Source organism: Mustela nigripes, chromosome 8 (genome assembly GCF_022355385.1).
Source record: "Mustela nigripes isolate SB6536 chromosome 8, MUSNIG.SB6536, whole genome shotgun sequence".
NCBI lineage: Eukaryota > Metazoa > Chordata > Mammalia > Carnivora > Mustelidae > Mustela > Mustela nigripes.
Window position 1 is genome coordinate 44,845,271 of NC_081564.1, and position 20,705 is coordinate 44,865,975.

Below are 20,705 nucleotides of genomic sequence, written 5' to 3' on the forward strand. Positions count from 1 at the left end.
TGTATCCTTTTTAGACATTGTTTATTCTGCCTTCCTCTCTTTCATCCCTGGGAGTCAGGGCCTCCCTACCTTGAAGGAGAATGGATAGTGACAGAGAAAGGAGAGAGAATCAGTACCCCCAGACACACAAGCCCCTACTTATGGGGTGCTCTTTGGAAATACATTCTTCTGGCACAGATTTCCTTTGCATTGTGTAATGCATCGAGAGTGTGTTTCAACTCTTTGAGTTCCTAGACTGTATTAAGCCAAGTTCAGCATGTCCCAGGGAACTGTTTCCTTTGCAAGATGGGACAGGTCAGGACAGGACATTGTTGCAAAGAGCCTGATAGAATATTCCAGAGGACTTTAACTTTGTAAATTCAGAAGGAATAAAAGACACTGGGAAAGACGATTTTTCAGCTCCTGAGTATTCTTTTATGATAATTTATGCTTCATACTGTATGCTGTGTGTAACACAGGTAGATGCTTTAATTTAAAATAAATATTTATCTTGTTACCAAACCGTCGCTAGATGTTGAGTCCACTTGATAAAAGCTGCCAAAGAACAAAGCGGGCATTCTGTGTAGCCCATTCACCCAGTGAAAGGATCACTGGTGAGTCATAATTCCTCTGTTTTAATCAAACAGGAAGATTTTCTTTCCCATTTCCTTTCTTTGTAGCTCTGTCTTCACTTGTCCCTAATGGCCATATGGTCTCTAGAAAGAATTCATTCAGGAAACCTTTACTGAGCATTTGCTATTGTGGGAGGTACTGAGCTAAATGCTGTGGTTAAAACCATACAACATAATCCCCACTCTCCCGAGGCCTGCTGTCCGGTGGGGAATGTGCCTGCCCACACACACACACACACACACACACACACACACACACACACAGGCTACTGCTCAGTGGCAGGCACTGAGTGCTGCCACTGCTCTGGGGGTGGGGGATGCACATTGCACGGGAGCCAAGGATGCAGCCCTCCTTCTCAAAGAGCAGTAATGACGAGATCAAGTGCTTGTCACCGTCAAATAGACTGGTTCCTCTGCAGACTGGCCTTCGCCATTCAGCATCCAAAGTCAGTTTCTAAAATCTGGGACCTTCACACACACACACACACACAAATATCCATGTCATTTCAAGAATAAACTTTGAAGTCTGGAGAGAAAGTTGCCGGGGTCCTTGCCGATAAAGCCTCGTGTGTCCAGGAGCAGCAGGCCATGGTTGCGTGGGCACCATCAGCCCAAAGGACCTGCAGGGACAGGCCCCTTCTCTTTGACGAGGCCCTGCCTCTCCCTCTTCTCCTTGCCAGCTTTCTCCCCGTGTCTCCAGCTCTCCCCAACTCCCCTCACCTTTCACCGTCTCCATCACACCTCATCTACTTCGCTGTTCCCATGTTCTTTCCTTCCTCTGCCTTTGGTTTTCTTTCATTTTTTACTCTCTGCTGCTTGAGCCCCCAGCATGACTTATCTGAAGCTCACAGCCAACGCGGGGTGCTCCCGAGGATCCCGGCCAGACTCCCACATCCTGGGTGTGTGCTGTGTCCAGCTATATTTGCCCCACTTTGCCCTTCACCCTCCAGAATACCAGTGGCTTCATGTTGCCTGTATACCCTGCCAGACTCCTGCAACACTAAGCTGCTGTGTCCACAGTTCCCCGTGCCCAGTGGGCCCTCCCTTCATTTCTCTACTCAGCCAACTCTTCTCCCTTTCTCCTCCACGCAGGAGGCATCCTCACCTCCAGAAGCTCTTCCTGGAGGTCCCTCTTGCTCTTGTGAGATGCTGGCACATGGTGATCATCGTATTTTCCACATTATATTGAACAGGTCCACTCACAGGGTTCTGTCTGCTCCCTGGTCAGGGTGCTGATCCGTCTTTGCAATCCTAGTACTTAGCATGGGGGGACACAGAGTAAATGTGTGGTGTTTGGTGGTGTTTCGCCCAATGGATGTTTGGTGTTAGATGGAGCTAGGAGAGCACGTACTGTGGGAGTAGATATAGACTCATCCATTCATTCATCCATTCACTCATTCATTTATTTGCAGTGAACAGCAAGGAACCTTGACAGGCAGATGTCTGCAGTTTGCAGTATTGAGAAGGACACCTTCCAGGGTAGATGCTCTCGGTGGAGGGTGGGGTTATCTCAGACATTCTTACCGGACCTTATCAAGCAACACAGGTTCTCACCCCTTTCTACAATCCTCTCCCCACTCCCTAGGAGGGCCAGAGTCTGGGGCGTTTTCAGTAGGACACAGATGGCCCAGTTGCAATTCTTGTTTCTCTACTTCCTCGCTTCCCAATGTTTTCAGATCCGATCAGGATACAGGATTAACATGTATCAATTCAGCAGCTCTATTCTTCTTTAAGATCGCCATTTCGAGTTTAAAAAGGAAGGAAACTAAAGGGGAGAGGTAAATAATTAGTTCAATAGAATGACTTTTGTGAGGGAGGCAGAACGGTGGACAAGGGAAAGGTGAAGGAGAGACCGCTCTGTGGGTCCGATAACCCTCCGCGTGGATTTGTTCCCAGCCTCCAGGCCTGTGGGAGAAGCCTCCACGGTGGGCACATGTGGGAGAAGAGGGAAGGATTCAGGGCCAGGATGAGTTTTCTGGAGATGATCCCACGTTAACATGTGAGCAGCCTTCTTTGTGTGTCTAGTGCGATTTCATATCTGGGAAAAATAGCCGAAGATGTCTTAACATCTTAGTGGCTTGTGTAATTGGCCATTATTCAAAGGTTCGTGAAGGATGGATCTGTTTAAGCTGAAGGAACAGATGACGTGATGAGGAAGGGACATTATAGCTCATGTTCTGAACAGGACCACGCCCACTTAGGATATACATGTGGGTTGTTTCTCATAACCCGGCTTCAGATATTCTTGAAAACTCATATCCATTAAAGTTTCCTACCAAGCCCCATCTCTGCATACAGAGGTAAGATTTGTGAGCAATTTTTAAAATATTATCCTTACTCCAGGCCATATAATTAACACAAGAGTATCTCTGTGTAATTCAGATTATCTCTGAATTATCAATTGCCCACAATAAGGGGAGTTTTCCTGGATAGTTTTGTTCATTCAGATATTTGTTACTAGAGTAAAACCAAGAAATGTCACAGGGGGCTAAAAATTTCACAAAATAAACAACTTTGATACAGTTCTCTAGGATTTGTCTCATTGGACTGCTTAGTTGGAAAGTTGTCTCATCTCAATGCTTTACTGAAGGACAGCTTTCCATAGACATTGACTTTGACATGAAAATAATTGGATTTATGTAAACACACAGCGTAGATAAACTTATCTTGCTTATTTGAGACGCTGGAATTAAACTGAGGGCTTTCTTCTGATACGGGACAGCTTTTTTGTTTTAAACAAATTCCACATGTTAAACTTATTACAACTATATTCCTTTTTAGTATATGGTCATTACGTGATTTACGAAGCAATATCAAGTTAATTTTCATAGAAGCTGTTCTTAGGGGAAGAGGATGGGGGTTGACATTTTGCTGAGGCTCTTTTTACAATCCTCCCAGCAAATAATACCCTTGAAAAGTGGGTATTATTTCAATGATATATCTTAAGAGAACTAGAATGTGTATAAATCATTCACTCAATAAAACTGATTTGTAAAAAACAGGGAGGCTCAGAGGTGAAGTTTCTTGCTCAAGACAGTACAGCTATGAAACATTAGAGTGAGTCTGGATGCAACTGTTCTTCCTCCATTTCCACTTCCAAATAAATGCAAGCCCCAAAGAGCGGATGGAAGGATACTTACATTTTTTTTTTTAGTACCAACAATAATTGGATTGACAGGAAAAATATACCATTTGTGGACTGATACGATCGTACATTTAGAGGACCTGAGTTATAATTGTGTGAGGAATGAAGGTGGTAGTGATTTTAATAATAATCAGTGTGATTGGCTGCTGTTAATTGCATGTTCCTCTGTCCCAAGAACTGCCAGCACAACACCGCCGGAGAACACTGTGAGCGCTGCAAGGAGGGTCACTATGGCAACGCCATCCAGGGATCCTGTAGCGTCTGCCCGTGTCCTCACTCAAACAGGTACTGGGAGAGCTTGAAAATAACCTGAGGAGACAGGAAGTGGTTTGTTGTTTGCCTGGGAATGGGGGTGGGGTCGGGAGTGGGGGGACACGGGAAGTGACGGCAAAGGGGGTAGGATTTCTTTTTGGGATGATGGAGATATTTTAAAATCGATCATGCTGGATAGTTGGTGCAACTCTGTGAATCTGCTAAACACCGTGGAGATGTATGGTATGTGAATTATAGCTCAGTAGAGCAGTTATATTTTAAAAAGAACACACGAAAGTGCAAAACAAAAGCAAAACAAACAAAACAGTTTTCCAAGTATACACTTGGGCGTTTTTCCATTTCCTCTTTCCTTTTACTCTTCATTTAATGGCCGAACCTTATTTACTGAGCGCCCAATACACGGCTAAGAGCCAGTGTTCTCTAGGTGCTGGGGTGATTACAGTAAAGCAGACTGGCAAAGTCTCCTGTCTCACAAGGCTTTACCTGGAGAATGTGGGCAGGGGCAGTTGTCACACTCAGGAAATAAATGCACAAATAAATAAACATAATTTCACATTGAGATGGACTATGCAGTTGATAACAGGGTTACGTGATTGGTAGTGAGTGAGCAGACTCTTTACAGAGGAGTAGGAGGGTTTTCTGGGCAAGGAGCAGGGAACAATGAAATGGAGTAAGTTGGGTAGTGTCTCAGCAATGAAGGTCTAAGGCAAGGAAAAGACTAGACAGCCTCTGTGATGGTGTGTTGGGGGAGTAAGGCGGCAGCTGGAGTGCACTGCAGGAGAAACGGCCAGGAGGCAAGTTGGGTGGGGCCCCCAGGGTTCAGACCCATTGGACCTTGCAGGCTCTAGTAAGGCACTGGATTTATCCTCAGTGTGTTGGAAGCCACAAGCCAGTCCTGACCCATGGAAGGATGTGACCTGTCATTCAGACTCCAGCAGGGCAGATCCATTGCATAGGTGGCAAGCTGACACGTGTATTCCATGGTAACTCATATTCTATTTGGGCTTGGTACCTCATCCTATTCTTGCCCATTGTGACACGTTTGTGGTGGGTCCAAGCAAAATAGAACACAGCAACAAAGCAAGAGCTGATTGGAAAATCAGGAAGATGCCACTAAGAATGTAGGCAGCACGCCCACTCAGGAACAAGTGCAGACCATTAGGCTGATTAATATCAGACCAGTATCTGAGGAATTGGCCACGTTAGCAGAAGTTGCTGCCCAGCTGTGGCTTTCCTGAAGATATATGTTGGAAATGGGCATCCTGTTTTGCTCCCTGGGTATTTGATACTCCTAAACCGGTCCAGTCCTGTGGCTTGATTTGCAAAGGGATTTATCACTTGATACTTGCCTAGACTTGTTGGAACAGAAGCCAGAGGGAGTAGATTTTCACCTGGTACTTGGGGAAAACTTTTCATCTTTGGTTGCAAAGCATATTGTTATTACGAAGGCCAGCTTCTGGCTTTCATGCAGCTGAAGTAATGCACGGTTCCTCAGATTTATCAATGAAACACTGTTTTTATCTAATTCTCCCTCCAGTGATATTCATGCTGTTGACAAATTTCTAACTGTCCCTCTAGAAGTATAACTCTATCCATCTATTAGGCCAAGAGAAGCTTCCTAGATAAGAATTCTCTTATCAGCAAGTGATAAATGGAGTTACTTTCCCTCAGACTTACTAGGGTGTAATGTTCAGAGACATCCCTCAAGGCAACAGAGTTTTTTCATGATCTGCTCACTTAATTTAATTTAAAAAAAAAAAAATGCTTCTCAAATATGCCCTAGTTCAGGACAAAAAGGAGAATCAGAATGCCACAACTTGATTTCAGAAATGTAAAGATCACCGATGATTGTGCCCACAGAACTATCTAGATGGGCAAGATTGCTCTGTACCTTGGTCCCTCTGGCCTGGCACCTTTACTCCTTGGGAGATAATGTGCCCAATATGAAGGAACTAGAATAAACAGGAGGAAAATTTTTTGAAGAATCAGAACTCTCTGTTCTTTTTTTCTGCCTAGACTTGTTTTATTCCTTCTTTGTTATTCCTGGAAAAATGCTGTTGTAATCATCTCTTTCAAAGTGAGTTACTTTGCTCTGTCTCGAGTGAAGGAATGTATTTCTCTAAGCCAAAAATAAAACCAAATAAATGCCTTCAGTCCTTATTTACCAAGATATGCCCAGTGTGAGCTGAAATAGTTCATCATTACCTATACACGTCTTAATGGACATATTTTTCTTCATATAAAAAGCAACCAGAGTCTTGGTGTCTGTTTCCATTTAATGCAAGTCAGTGCATTGTGGCAAAAAAAAAAAAAAAAAAAAAAAAAAGATAATGAGCACAAGGACTATCGATTTATATTTTCACTGAGGCTTTTTTCCATCTTCCCTTAAGCTTTGCCACTGGCTGTGTTGTGAATGGGGGAAACGTAAGATGCTTCTGCAAACCCGGATACACAGGCACACAGTGCGAAAGGTGGGTGCTACCCCTCCTCCCCCACTTCCACTCTGCCCCTCCTCCAACGCCCTCCCCCAGCCTGCAGGGAGGGTGGGCTCTGCAGTCAGGCCGCAGCAGGCTTGGCTGTGGGTGGGGCTGTGCTGGGTTGTGGCTCAGAGCTGGGTGGGGCTGTCGGTTTCACGGAGGCTAGAAAAAGGTCCCTAGGGAAAAATACAAGACTGCTCACTTAATAAATCATTAACCTCCTTCTCTTTCTTGTTTTTCACACGTTTCAAGAAATTTGAGAATGAGATCCAACATATCACAGCCCTATGGACCCCCAACACATACTCCTACATACGCCTATCCCCCTGCACACTCACTGGTACCCCTGCCCCTATGTATTGCTACCTACCCCTCCCCCTCTACAACCCTACAGACTTATACCCCCTACTGTCCTTACTTACTCCTACCTCCATATAACTCCTTCCTTACGTACTCCTACCCCACTATACATATCCCTACATACCCCACCCACCATACACGTATCCTTATATATCCCTTCCTGGTACACATAACCCTCCCTGTCCCTAGCTCCCTATTAACTCATCCCTACATACTCCTCACCCTACAGATCCATTCCTATGGACCCCACCCCACGTATATCCCTACTTGCCTGGACACACACATACAACTCAACATACTCCTATATGCACACACGCATATCCACAGCCCTAAATATTCCTCCACACTCGCACCCCTATCCCTACACATTATCCCCTCTCTATCCTCACCCATTATGAACACCTGCCGGACAGTGTATGTCATTCATTTCTGAATCACTACTGCCTATGGTGGGACTGTTCCTGTAATAGGTGTTCAGTAATGAAACAAAAGAAAAAATGTTGCAAGATGGAAACTATGAACTTAATTATGAAGGGCTGTAGAGCCAAGCTTTCGTTATTCGGAAGCAAATTTTCATGATTAGCTGCCATACACAGGGCACTGCCAAGCCTTATAAAGGCCATAAAAGGTATTCACAGTCTTCCTGGGAGGATAGCACATACATATTTGAAAAAATAACAGTACAGCATTTGAATCATATGGACAACATATTTTTAAATTTAAAATAACTTTATCATAAAATCAATACATACCTATAAAAATGATGTAATACAGGCAGGTGAGCAAAGAACCAACGAGGCCCACTACACGTCTCTGTAGCTCAACATACTCATGCAGGCTCATATAATCCTACTTATAATTGTCTTATTTACAGAAAACCCCAGTTAAAACTTGTGTGTTCTTACTAATCAATCTGTGTGCACAGATGTTTTCTTGAAAACAGAGTCGATTGTTGTTTCACTCTGTTTCAACTTGCTTTCTCATCTAGTGGAAGGTTAGAACTATCTTTCCATATCAATAAGTACTCACTGATAACATTGTGTCAGAACCAAGAGGTTCTGGAATCTGCTGCTGGCCCTTGAGATAGTTCTACTGTTTTCCATTCAAAGTGGTGCTAAAAGTAAATCCTTGCAGCTAATTATTCGAATTACTCGTGCACATGAATCCTCAAGGTATAATTAATAAAAGTGGGTCCTTTGGATGGAAGGATAGGTGTGTTTTTCAGGCTTTTGGCACATTTTGCCCAATTGCCCTCCAGAAAAGTCATCCTTGTTTTTATTCCTATCAGGAGCAAAAGAGCAAGTGCCCTAGGCTTTGATACCAGAAATGATCAAATTTAAAATATTTGCCAGTTTGTTGGGGCCAAGTGTTTATCATTTTAATTTGTATTTCTTTGTTTAATAATTAGATTGGATTTTTTTTCATGTGCTTACTGACCATTTGTAGATTTTATTTTTTGGATTGCTTTTTGAGCCTTTTATTCTCTCTCTCTCTCTCTCTTTTTTTTTTTTTTTCTAGTGGAACGTTCTTTTTTTTTTATTGGTTTATACAAATTCTTTGGAAAGAAATGAACCTTTTGTACTACATGTTGCAGATATTTTTCTCAGTTTGTTTTTGTTTGTATGGTTTTTTTGGCTTTGTGTTTTATTATACGTATCTATTCTTGTAGTCTTACAGTGGTCAGCCACTAGGGTCATGCTTAGGGAGGTTATAAAAATGTTTATGCCTCCTTTGATTACTTTTATAGTTTTATTTCTTCCTGTTGGTGAGAATTTGGAAGCTAGACTTTTGGTGGTGTCCCGGCATCTCACATGGCAGGTAGAGAGTTAGGGTCAGACGTGCAGCTACAAGGGTCCAAGTAACTCTGACTAGCCCAGGATCCCATCTCCGTGACCTGGGGCCCATGCTGCAGGAAACACACATAGTAATTAGCTGCATCCCAGAGCCACACTCAGTAGCGTGAGATGTTCACACTAGGGGAGGCACAAGGAGAGTAGACCAGTAAGGGGCCTGGCAGATTCCCATCCCTCATGCCATACTCACTGTGGGATATGTGCTCACGGAGGGAATGGGAGCTTTTCCTTCTCTTCCTCTCATGCTATTACACTCCTGTCCTCTCCCTTACCTCTCTCGGTTTTGTCAAGTACTTGTAGTTGAATTCACTAAAGGTCAGTGTGCATTTACAAAATTTCTACGTGAACTTAGACTCGTTTCTGTACATTTTATTTGGTCTTTGTGCTGTTATCATCTCCGTGTCATTTCCGAAAGCATAAAATGCCTTTTGATGTTTGGTTGAGCAAGGCTTCCCACATTCTGGCACCTTATTTTCCTGGATACACTTTAGAAAGAGTTTTACCTTATTTCAATAACCAGAAAATGTATTCAGCTGGATTTCATAGGAGGAAGGCAGGGCCACTCTAGACTGGTGTTATCTGAGATCTTTGATGGACAGGGTGGGGCTTGGGTAGGTCTAAGGGATGACAAGAGTCCAGTGGGGCTGGAAGGTGGCTCAAGTCAGGGAAGTAATGCAAGAAAACCCAAGGGCCTTGAGGATATTTGCCATGGGAGGAAAGTACGAGACTTAGTATGGGGTCCTTGAGCATCAGCTAAGGGGCTGGACACTGTCCTGTGGTAAAAAGAAGCAATTTCAAGGTTCTTCTATTTTCCATTTCCACAGGAGGAACATTGCCCACAATCGCCTCATATCTATTTTTCATTCTTTCTTTCAATGAAAAATGTATGGAGATCCTAGTATATGCCTGGCACTGGGCTAAACACTAGGGACCCGTTAGTAGCTGGAGAAGAGGCTGTACCCTCAGGGTGTTATGATCTAGTGGTGGGCAGATATACAAACCAGCTGTTGGAACAGTGATGGAGAACACAACCGGGCTGGGTCCCGCCACTGTGGGAAGGACCTCCAACTAGCCTCAGCCTCCCTGGTGAGGGACAGAAGTGGCTGCTCCACTGAGGCAGGAAGGATGGTGGGATGGGAAATAGGCAGTTTCTTCAGACTCTGTGGTTGAAAAGCTGTGAGACTCCCACCTGGGAGAGGCATCTTAGTGTAATCCTCCTCACGGTTCTTCACAAACAATGAAGCAGAAAACAGCAACAGACTGTCTGAGGCATCCATTTGGCAGGCAGCAGATCTGAAAAGAGAAATTCTTAATTAACAGTTCTCACAGATTGTGTTTGTTAACATTTGCTGTCTCAGGAAAGCAAACGAGGGTTTCTCAAAATTTTTTTTCTAAAACTTTTCCACAGGTAAATGCCATATTAATGTCAATTTTTTTCATTTGTTAAACATTTATTGAGGACCCCCTCTGGGCCAGGCATCATTCTGGATCTAGCTGTCAGCGACACAGTGGTAGCTACAAGGACAAGATAGGGTAAACGGAAAATATAAACAGGAGCCTCTGGGCTGGGGGCAGCCAATGTGAGCACTGGGGTAGGAAAGGCTTCCCAGCTTGTACTGTGCTCTGAGGCACGCTTCTCCCTCGGCCGCTCAGAGCCACAGATGACAAATATGTTCTCTGCTCTTTACTCGTTGCCCCATACCATCTATGATATCAGGAAGTTTTACTTCAATCCATTGTGTTTGGACACTAACTTAAAATGAGAATAATGGAACCGGTTATTTCTGTAATGGCTAATTAACGCTTTTTACCAGAGTAAGGAAGAAGTGGAGTCCAACTTCCTGAATATTTATGTGACTTCAACATGAAGTATTTTGTAATTATGTATCTTTTACATGGAAAATTTAGATATAGGTGAACCATCTAAAAATAACGTATTTAGAACATAGATCTTTGGGCACCTGGGTGGCTCAGTCAGTTAAGCACCTGCCTTCTGCTCAGGTCATGATCCCAGGGTCCTGGGATTGAGCCACAGGTCAGGCTCCCTGCCCTGTGAGGCAAGTCCTCTTCTTCCTCTCCCTCTGCCCCTCCCCCCACCCTCAGGCCATCTTCTCACTCTTTCTCAAATAAATAAAATCTTTAAAAAACATAGATCTTTTGCATAGTATGGTTTATGAAGTAGAATATGAGGCCTGTCACATCAAGTAAAGCCTTATGCCAACTTATGCTTAGTGGACTTAGATAAGCCACCTCTGCGTAGTTACCTTCTTGATAATTAGGGAGTGCATGGGTTTTCTGCTTCCTCTCTGCTTTCTGAAATGTAATCATTCCGAATGATACCAATTATACATACATGCATATTTACAGGAATAGTTCATCATGTCTTAAAATGGTAGCTACTTTTTATTGAGTGTCTATTATGTGCAGGCATTGTATTAGATTCTTCACTACATTTTAATCTCATATTCATCCATCCAAACAGGCATTGTTAGTGCAATCATTCACTTATTCCTTCTGCATATACTTAAATGGCACTTGATATGGGCACAGGCACTTACCCAGGAGCTAGCCATGTACCAGCCAGAGAACCCAGGCCCCTGTGGAGTTCACACTTTCATGACAGGAGTAGATGAGGGAACCAAAGCTTGAAGGGTTAAGATAACAGCCCACAGTTACACAGCACATACTGGAGGCAGGCATCCAGCCAGATCTTCCCAATTGAAAGCGCGTGTCCTTTGCACTGTATCACCAGTATATCCATTGGTGAAGCCTATAAAAATAACCTAACAGTTCTTTGTTGCAAAGCTTAAATTTGGGGAAGAGAGTTAAATACCACATTCTCTTGATTCTATCAATTCCATTGATGAAAAGACAGCACACGCACACATAGAGTTAATGACAGTTTTGGTGGGGGTGTGGTTACAGAGTTGTGGAACTTTGTTAATAGAAGTATTTTAGTTTCCAGCCTAATTCCAGAAGATTAACATGTGTCTGTTTTGTTTTTTAAGACCTTATTTATTTATGAGAGAGACAGCAAGAGAGCATGAGCGTGGGGAGGGGCAGAAGGAGAGGGAGAAGCAGACTTCCCATTGAGCAGGGAGCCTGACACAGGGCTAGATCCCAGGACCCCGAGATCATGACCTGAGCCGAAGGCAGACCCTTAAGGGTCTGAGCCAGGCAGCCATCCCTGTTTGTTTTTGTTTCTGTTTTTGTTTTTAAACAGAAACTTGGTATCAAGGAAGTGTCTTTTAACTTAAAAAAGGAATTGAGTTCTCATCACTAAATTATGTGGAATAATAAAGGCTCCAAGCAGGGAGTAGTCACTATAACTGCTCTCAGTCATTGAAGCTCATTAAATACAGAACTGCAGCAATTAGTGCAAATATGAATTATGCAGGTTTGAAATAGTCCAATAGGAAATATTAATAAAATACCCATTTTTGAGCACATTTTGAAACTATATGAATTTTACTTTAAATTTTTCTTTGAGGAAATTAGCCATAAAATAAGCAATATTTCATTGTGTGGTATCTTCAAGAACATAATTATTGCATAAAATTCATCCACCCCTGATTTCCATATTGGTCAAACCACTAGATCCTGTATGGCATTTTGTTCATCTGCCCTTTAATCTAGGGGTGATTAAGGATTTTGTTTCCTGGTATCAAGGAGGAGGGACTAAGTTCTGGCCATCTTCCACGTCCTCTGTTCTCATTCTCTGTATTGAGACACATTTATTCCTGCAAATCAATGTCTGCCTTCCTATTATACGGTTACAGTGTCCCAAATAGGGAGTTAGAAGGAGAAAAAATATTGGGTGGAACAAATGATGAGTTTTTTGGATGTTTCTCCTTTTCTTCTTTATTTTGAGTAGGTGTGCACCAGGATATTTTGGGACTCCCCAGAAGCTTGGAGGTAGCTGCCAACCATGCAATTGTAACAGCAATGGCCATCCAGGCAGTTGTCACCCCCTGACTGGAGGTAAGATGGACTCACACCTTTGTTAACCTGCATTTATCAATCTGGTATAAAATAGTAGTAGGCAAAGAACCCTGGCAAATATTTTCAGGAACCATAATACACAAGTCCAGTGAACAAATGATCTCCTTCTTTTGACAACCTTGGGAATGAATGCTTAGGCAGTATTTACAGTTCGGTAAATAATTTACTTCAAGTCAACCTTTTTAAAAAAGATGAATTGTTTTAAAACTCAACTAATTAGAGCCAAGCTAACGTCAGCTCCTACTTTGGTGATTTTGTTAAGCTCTCCCTCGGCATTATAAGGTTATCATCACATCAGTTTTCTTCATGTGTATAACTGAAGAAGTCAACAGTTTTTCTAGGATAGCAATAAATGTCTGGGATGGGGGTGGTATAGCTGGGATGGATTTCACATGCCAAGGAAAAGACAATTACTAGGATTTAGTATGGGTTCATTAGGAACAACTTGGAAGAGAAGGGAAAATGGTTTTCTTCTTTCTTTGATGGAGAATATTAAGCTGATTTACCAAGAAAATATCATGGATATATGTAATGCCAAACCTTAGATAAAATCTCTTATTTTATAATTATGGACAAGATGAAGAACTAAACCCAGATTGTGTGGGCTTAGATCTGGTCAAGTGACTGCTCCAAAGGAATGTAGACTAAATCAATTATTATCGGTCTAGAATGAGGTATCTGTTGATGTGTGCTGGGGCTTAATCCTTGGCTCCATCTTGTTCAACACTGTTGACCTGAATGGAAATATAAAAAACATGCCCATCCACTTATCAGATGACACAAAGTTGGGAGAAATAGAAAATGTCTCCTATGGCACATTTAAAATAACTCAAGGGACTCAACAGCCTGGAGCGATGGGCCAAGTCTAACAAGACAACATTATGTTAGGGATAAGCACATGGTTTTATAGTTGAATGGCATAAAAATAAGTGTGTGACAAGGGAGATGTGGGCTAGTAGCAACAGGTGAAAAAGACTGAGGTCTTAGTCAGCCCCAAGTTCAATATGGCTCAGGAAAGTAAGGTGGCCCTTGGAATGCCTCATATAATCTTCAGTGAGTTCCAGAGTCTAAAACCAGGTGGTCTGCCATTCTCTGGTATGCTGCTCATGTAAGTCCTCATGTGAGGCTTATCTCTCTAGAAGATATTAAACAAGCTACAGTGTGTTCAGAAGGAGTGTAAGACTTTGAAAAAACTCAAAGCCATGTCACATGAAGGGTTGACAACCAGGACTGTGAAAAGAAGACTTGGAAAGGACGTATTTGAAAGGCTGATGTGTGGGAGAAGGGTTGGTTTTGTTCTGTGTGGCATAAGAGGTAGAACCCAAGAAGTGGAAAGTTTATTATAAATAAACTTTTATAAATAAAGGAAAGAGGAAGATCTACTTTAAATCATCCTAAGGAAGATGTTTCAGGGTTTTAAAGATGAAAAGGACTGTTCTGGAAAAAAGTGAGTTTCTACTGTGACTATTCAAGGAGAAGCTTCAGCACCACACACAGCATATTCATGAGATTAATATCTTTTCAACCCTCTTTGTCTCCTACTCTAACAACAACAACCACAATAACAAAGCAGCCTGATGTGATGGATGGTAATTGTGTGTTCCCCAAATGGAACAAAATGCTCACACATGAGATTTTCTGTTCCTGTGAGCTTTTTTTTTTTTTTTTTACCTTGTGAATCTTATTTCCCCCCCTCTTTTTCATTCTATTTTTTTCTTTTAAATAATAACCCACAGATTCCTTGGTGGTCAAAATTCAAACTTGTTGAAAAAACTGCCCTGATAAATCAATCCTCCACCTGAGCCAAGTCCTCCCTAGACAATTTGAGATGCTATGGGAGATTGTAAAGAAAATAAAACCATGTTTCTTGGCCCTAAGGCATTTATAGTCTAATTGAGAATATGAAAGTGATGTAAGGATGCATACACATAAGAATGAGTTTTAAAAAAAGGATGAGTAAGAACAACCTATGATTACATATATAATAAACTAGAATGTCTACAAATATATAGAAAGGAGACATTGTCTTTGAGTGGTGGGATCAGGGATGATGTCTTTACATTATTTTTCTGATTTTCCCAAATTTTCCATAGTGAACTTACATTATTTATTTTATAATTAAAGTAAATGTAGTTTAAAATCTATGTATATACACAGAAAGTGAGGATTATTGTCTGCTGCTGAGAAGACAAAACAGAAAAGCCTCCTTGTAGCATGTCTAGGAAAATTTCGAGCTTTAAGACTTCCTGTGGTGAGGTTAGATTATTTTTCCAGAGGGAAGGAGAGGGCATTTCATTGTAACAATGCATGGTATGGGGAAAAGAGGAGAAATGGGAAGAGTAAAGAATGTCCAGTGATGACCAGTCGGCTCTCCTGACTATAGTTGAGAACCTCAAAATCTAGCTTGTATCTGTGGTTGTTAGCAGTGCGGGTCTACTAACATTAGTGGCATCTCTCTCTCTCAGCATCTGTCACACCGTTGTGTCATTTATCTGCCTCTCCCATGGGACCAGGGGACTACAGAACAGCAGGGATTTTTGACTTAGTAGCTTTGTATTTCCTGTATGTGCCACAATGCCATAGCACACCGTGGACACCCAAAGGTGCTTAATCGATGTTTTTTTAATGTTCTTGAATGACACTGGAGGAGATATCAACAATTACATAGGAAGCTGTCAAGTGAAGAAAGCCTTAACACTAATGATTAGGGCTTTTGTTGTTGTTGTTGTTTTGTTTTGTTTTGTTTTAAAGTTTTGTTTATTTATTTAACAGAGATCACAAGTAGGCAGAGAAGCAGGCAGAGAGAGAAAAGCAGGCAGAGAGAGACAAGCTCCCTGCTGAGCTGAGAGCCCGATGTGGAACTCGATCCCAGGACCCTGAGATCATGACCTGAGCCGAAGTCAGCGGCTTAACCCACTGAGCCACCCAGGCGCCCCAGGGGTTTTAATTAGATAAAAATATCATGACACTTTATAGAGAAGAAACTGAATAGACAGGGAAGTCACGAGAGTTGTTCCTACAGCAAGACTGGTGGGAGACGGGAAAGTTCCCCAAACAATGGCATGGGTAAAGAAGAGAAAAGAGAAGAGTCAGCGATGTTGGATAGTTGGGTGACTAAAATCTTCCCAAGTAGCTTTTCTGAAAGCCAAGTTGAAACGCAGATGAAGAGAAAGTTTAACAATAGTCTTTTTTTTTTGGTTATCCCTCTTTTCAGACTGCCTAAACCAAGAGCCCAAAGATGGTGGCCCTGGAGAAGAATGTGATGGTGAGAAAAGAAAATCCCCCTCCCCCTTTCTGACTTGTGGGGTTCAGTTAAGAAATGCAAGCCTCGTGCTGGGACATGCGATGGGAAAGCAATGGTGGGAGGAAGTCGAGGGAGGATTTCTTAGGGTCAAGTCCAGCCTCTGTCAACTCATAGCTGTATGACTTTGGGCAAGTGGCCTGATTTCTTCAAGTCTCACTTTCATCATTTGTAAAATGGCCATAATAACTATATGTACTTCATAGATTCACTGGGAAAATGTTGGTAAATCTCTTATCGCAATATCTGGTAAATAGCAAGCTCTCAATAAATAAAAGCTCCTTTTTAGTATTTTTCCACATACAAAATAATGAGCATGTTGCATAGAATCACCATGTTTCCCAGTTTTATTGAGATAAAATTGACATGCAACATTGGGTTAAAGTGCGCCACATAATAAATTTGATATCTGTCTATGTTGTGAAATGTTATTCACAGGAAATTTCGTTAATAACCTCACAAAGTTACAAACTTGTTTTATGGTAAGGAGGACTTTTAAGACAGTCTTGGCAACTTCCAAATACATAATACATTGCTGTTGATGATAGTCTCCGTGTTGTACATTTTACATCCCCAGAACTTCCTTATCTTATAACTGGAAGTTTGTACCTTTTGACTCCTTTCCCCTGTTTCCCCCACTCTACCACTTCTTTTTAAGATGCTCCCTGTCTAGAGATCTCTCTTTTGCAGAATCTGCATCCCTCCCGAGAAGTCCAGGATTGTGATTTTTGCCTGTGATGTCCTAATGTGCCTATTAACCGGGCTCTATGGCCCTTGTATTCTGTTTCCATTCCTGTGGCACATTTGCCTTTGACTGTGGCCCTTACAGACTGTGACAGCTGTGTGATGACACTCTTGAACGACCTGGCCGCCATGGGCAATGAGCTCCACCTGGTCAAGTCTCAGCTGCACGGCCTGAGCACCAGCACCGGGTCTCTGGAGCAGATGAAGCACTTGGAGACCCAGATCAAGGAGCTAAGGGTAAATACCAGCAGAATGCCCGGCCCAGAATAGCTCCTTGGTGGGTAGATGCTGCATGCAGGGCTACCCCTCAAGCAGGAGATGGGGAAATGCTCTGGTTAAGGCTCAGAGGGCTTTCCTCCCTCTGATCCAAAAGACGACTAGGTTTTTACGGCAGGAAAGTACTAGTGAACACACAAAACTGATACTTCTAAGTGAACGTTCTTTACTGACTGCATGTTTCTGGGCTAATTTTTCTTCTAGAAACCTTAGCTAAGTATCTTGCATTCAGAAGAATCAAAAACAGATTTGCATTACATTGGTATTAATTCTTTAAATGTTCGATGGCATTTTCCAATGAAGCCATGTGGGCCTGAGATTTTCTTTGTTGGAAGATTTTTTTTCTGTTTTGGGTTTTTTTTTTTTTTTCAATACACCATAAGTTTAATCTTTAAAAACTAGATATGGGACTATTGGGGTTATATATTTCTTCTTGAGTGACATTTGGTAATTTGTGCTTTTCAAATAATTTTTTCATTTCATCTAAATTATCAAATGTATTGACATAAAATTGCTCATACATTTTCTATTTTATTCTTTTAATATCTGTAAAATCTGTAGAAATACCCTCTCATGGATTCCTGATATTGATAATTTATGTCTTAGCTCTTTTTCTTAATTATTCTGGCTAGAGGTTTATTAGGGTTTTGTTTTGTTTTGTTTTAGATTTTATTTATTTATTTAACAGACAGAGATGACAAGCAGGCAGAGAGATAGGCAGAGAGAGAGGAGGAAGCAGGCTCCCTGCTGAGCAGAGAGCCTGATATGGTGCTCGATCCCAGGTCTCTGGGACCATGACCTGAGCCGAAGGCAGGGGCTTTAACCCACTGAGCCACCCAGGTGCCCCAGGTTTATTAGTTTTAATGATATTCTTATTTCATTGATTTTCTCCATATATATATTTTTTCCTTCTTCTTGCTTTGGGTTTAATTGGCTATTCATTTTCTAGTTTCTTAAGATGGAAGTTTATCTTACTGATTTAAACCTTTCTTGTTTCTATTATAAGTATTTAATGCTATGAATTTCCCCCAAAGCACTACCCCAGCTGTATTCCACACATTTTGAAAAGCTGCGTTTTCATTTTTGTTCAAGTCAAAAGATTTTCTAATTTCCTTATGATGTGTCTTTGACCCCTGAATTATTTGGAAATGTGTTAATTTCCAAACTGGACATCTATCTTCCAGGTAACTTTTTGTTATCGATTTCTAATTTAATTCTGTTGTGGTCAAAGAATATACTTTAAATATGATACCAGTTTTTAAAAAACGTGTTGAGATCTCTTTCATAGCCCAGGATTTGGTTCATCTGGGACTATATTCTATGTGCACTTGGAAAGAAGGTGGCCCAGAGGATATCCAAGAGGAGAATAAGGCCTCAAGTGTCCCACAGAGTCAGAGTCGGGCTTCCTGGGGGAAATGAAGGGCACTTCTGCCCATGAATGGAGGCTTAAAAAAAAAAAAAAACCTTGAAACTGCTCAGTGTTCAGTGTTGAACAATGAGTACAGGTGAAACTAGAAAAGCTATAGACGTGATTCACAAACCAGGGTCTGTACTGGAATGTGACATCCTCAACATCACGTACAAGACTCAAGCTGCCAATGTAAGATCTGGTTCTGGCCTTGGGGATCTAGGGTGGGAGTGGTGATGACCATAAGGTCATTGGTCAGGACACAGAGAGCACAGAGAGAAAGGGAGACAATATTTACCTGCAGACATTGGAGTAGACAAATATCAACACAAAAGATATCCAATAGAAACAACCATTAAGAGATGAGTTCCCTCTATAGAAAATGAAAATCCCAAGACAATCAGAAAATTATTTTGAGGAATTAACAATTCAATCGAAAGAACAAGAAATTAGAAAATTGTTAAAAACACTAGAAACTAAATAAGAGGGGTAGATATGAAAAGATCCAGTTGAAAATCATGGAAATGAAAAAAAAATTTACTCATTGAAGTAGAAGAATTCAGTAGAGGAGATAAACCCTAAACTAGACATAGTAAAAAGAGACTTTGGGGAAAGTTGACTCTTGAATGGTGTGGGGGTTAGGGGCACCAACCCCCTGCACAGTTGAAAATCTTCATATAACTCTGATTCCTCAGAAACTTAACTAATAGTAGCATACTGTCGACCAGAAGCCTTACCAACAGCAAAAATAGTTAACACATTTTTTTGTGTAGGTATTGTATACTGTATTCTTACAATAATACCTAATTTTTTCTAATTTTTATGTTATTTCTAGGCTACATGGTTCATCTGTAAGTTTTTTCAAATTGTTACAAATATCCAAAAAATTTTCCAAAATATTTGTTGAAAATAAGGTCTATGTATAAGTGGACATAGGCAGTTCAAACCTATTTTGTTCAAGGGTGAACTTTGTGTAGCAAAAAATCATGCTAGAAAAATGACTATTTTCCATCCCATCAGGGTAAATTTTAGTTCATGATTAGTTCAGACTTAATATAGAGAGGAAAAAGCCATTGTGTTTGGAGAGAAAAAGAAGCCACTGGAGTCACTTTGCTGTCATCAATATAACCAACACTGCACCTCTTCAACAAAGGGCAGGGACCCAGCAATTTAGTACTGGCCTTAAGAGCCAGACTCTGTGGTAAGTGCTTTATTTAATTCTCACAATGTCCTATGAGGAAAATAGTATTATCTTCATTTACCAGTCATGTTAAAGCTAAGTAACTTGGTGGTTACTAGGTGGTTCTAGAATTCAAACCAAGATCAAATTCCAAAGACCACACTTTACTACCCACTCTACTTATCTAGGTATTCTGCTAACATTCTGTAGGATGCCTCAGCTTTCCCACAGTAGAATTAAAAGAGTTCTATTTTAGATCACACATACCCTGAAAATTCACTAGGAATAAGCATGAGAAGGGGAATGACATTTTTGAAGGTTGATGTTATGTGACACTTCAGAACATCATCTAAACAACCTGGCAGTGTAATATTATACTCCCCGATTTACCGATGAAGGAGATAAAACTCAGTGAGGCTTATTTACAAAGTGGCAGACCTCGGGTTTGGACCTAAGCTGTAAAGCCTGTGTTCCCTCCAACACTGGCTCTCTCGCATTGCAAGTGGAGGTGATAATGTTGCTTTTTCCTGTACATTTCTTCAAGGAATTAACAAGTTTTTTTCCAAAAAAAAAATGAAAATGATCACCAGTCTAGATATTATGCGCAGCAATGTCACCCTCTAGAAGTAATGAAACAGTTTAGTACCCAAAATGACTGGATTCTGGTCCTTAAGCAATCAGTGGTCAGCTCGACAGCTGTGGCATGGATAAGTCAGTCAACTTCTTTGGATTTCCATTTTCTCATTTGTAATGTGAGAGCGTTCATTTAAATGAGCTCTCAATTCCCTTCCTGCCATCAGATTCTTTGAATCTAGTGGGTCCTTCGCTAAAGTAGCCTTCGGCACTGCTTTTAATATTGTTAAATATAGGTTAAGGGGCACCCGGGTGGCTCAGTGGGTTAAAGCCTCTGCCCTCAGGTCGGGTCATGGTCTCTGGGTCCTGGGACTGGCCCCCTTCAGGCTCTCTGCTTGGCGGGGTATCTGCCTCCCCGCCTCTCTCTGCTGCCTGCCTCTCTGCCTACTTGTGATCTCTGTCTGTCAAATAAATAAATAAAATCTTAAAATAAATAAATAAA

At 41.5% G+C, this 20,705-nt stretch overlaps 1 protein-coding gene across 2 annotated transcripts in view; it reads left to right on the forward strand.

Moving 5' to 3' along the window:
• LAMA3 (laminin subunit alpha 3) overlaps positions 1-20,705 on the forward strand; it is a 264,369-nt gene that overhangs the window by 191,498 nt on the left and 52,166 nt on the right. For both annotated transcript variants that reach the window (XM_059409366.1, XM_059409367.1), the window contains 5 exons: positions 3,932-4,041; positions 6,420-6,500; positions 12,594-12,700; positions 15,936-15,986; positions 16,852-17,003. In XM_059409366.1, the coding sequence (XP_059265349.1) occupies positions 3,932-4,041; positions 6,420-6,500; positions 12,594-12,700; positions 15,936-15,986; positions 16,852-17,003 (501 nt within the window). The remainder of the gene's footprint in view (positions 1-3,931; positions 4,042-6,419; positions 6,501-12,593; positions 12,701-15,935; positions 15,987-16,851; positions 17,004-20,705) is intronic.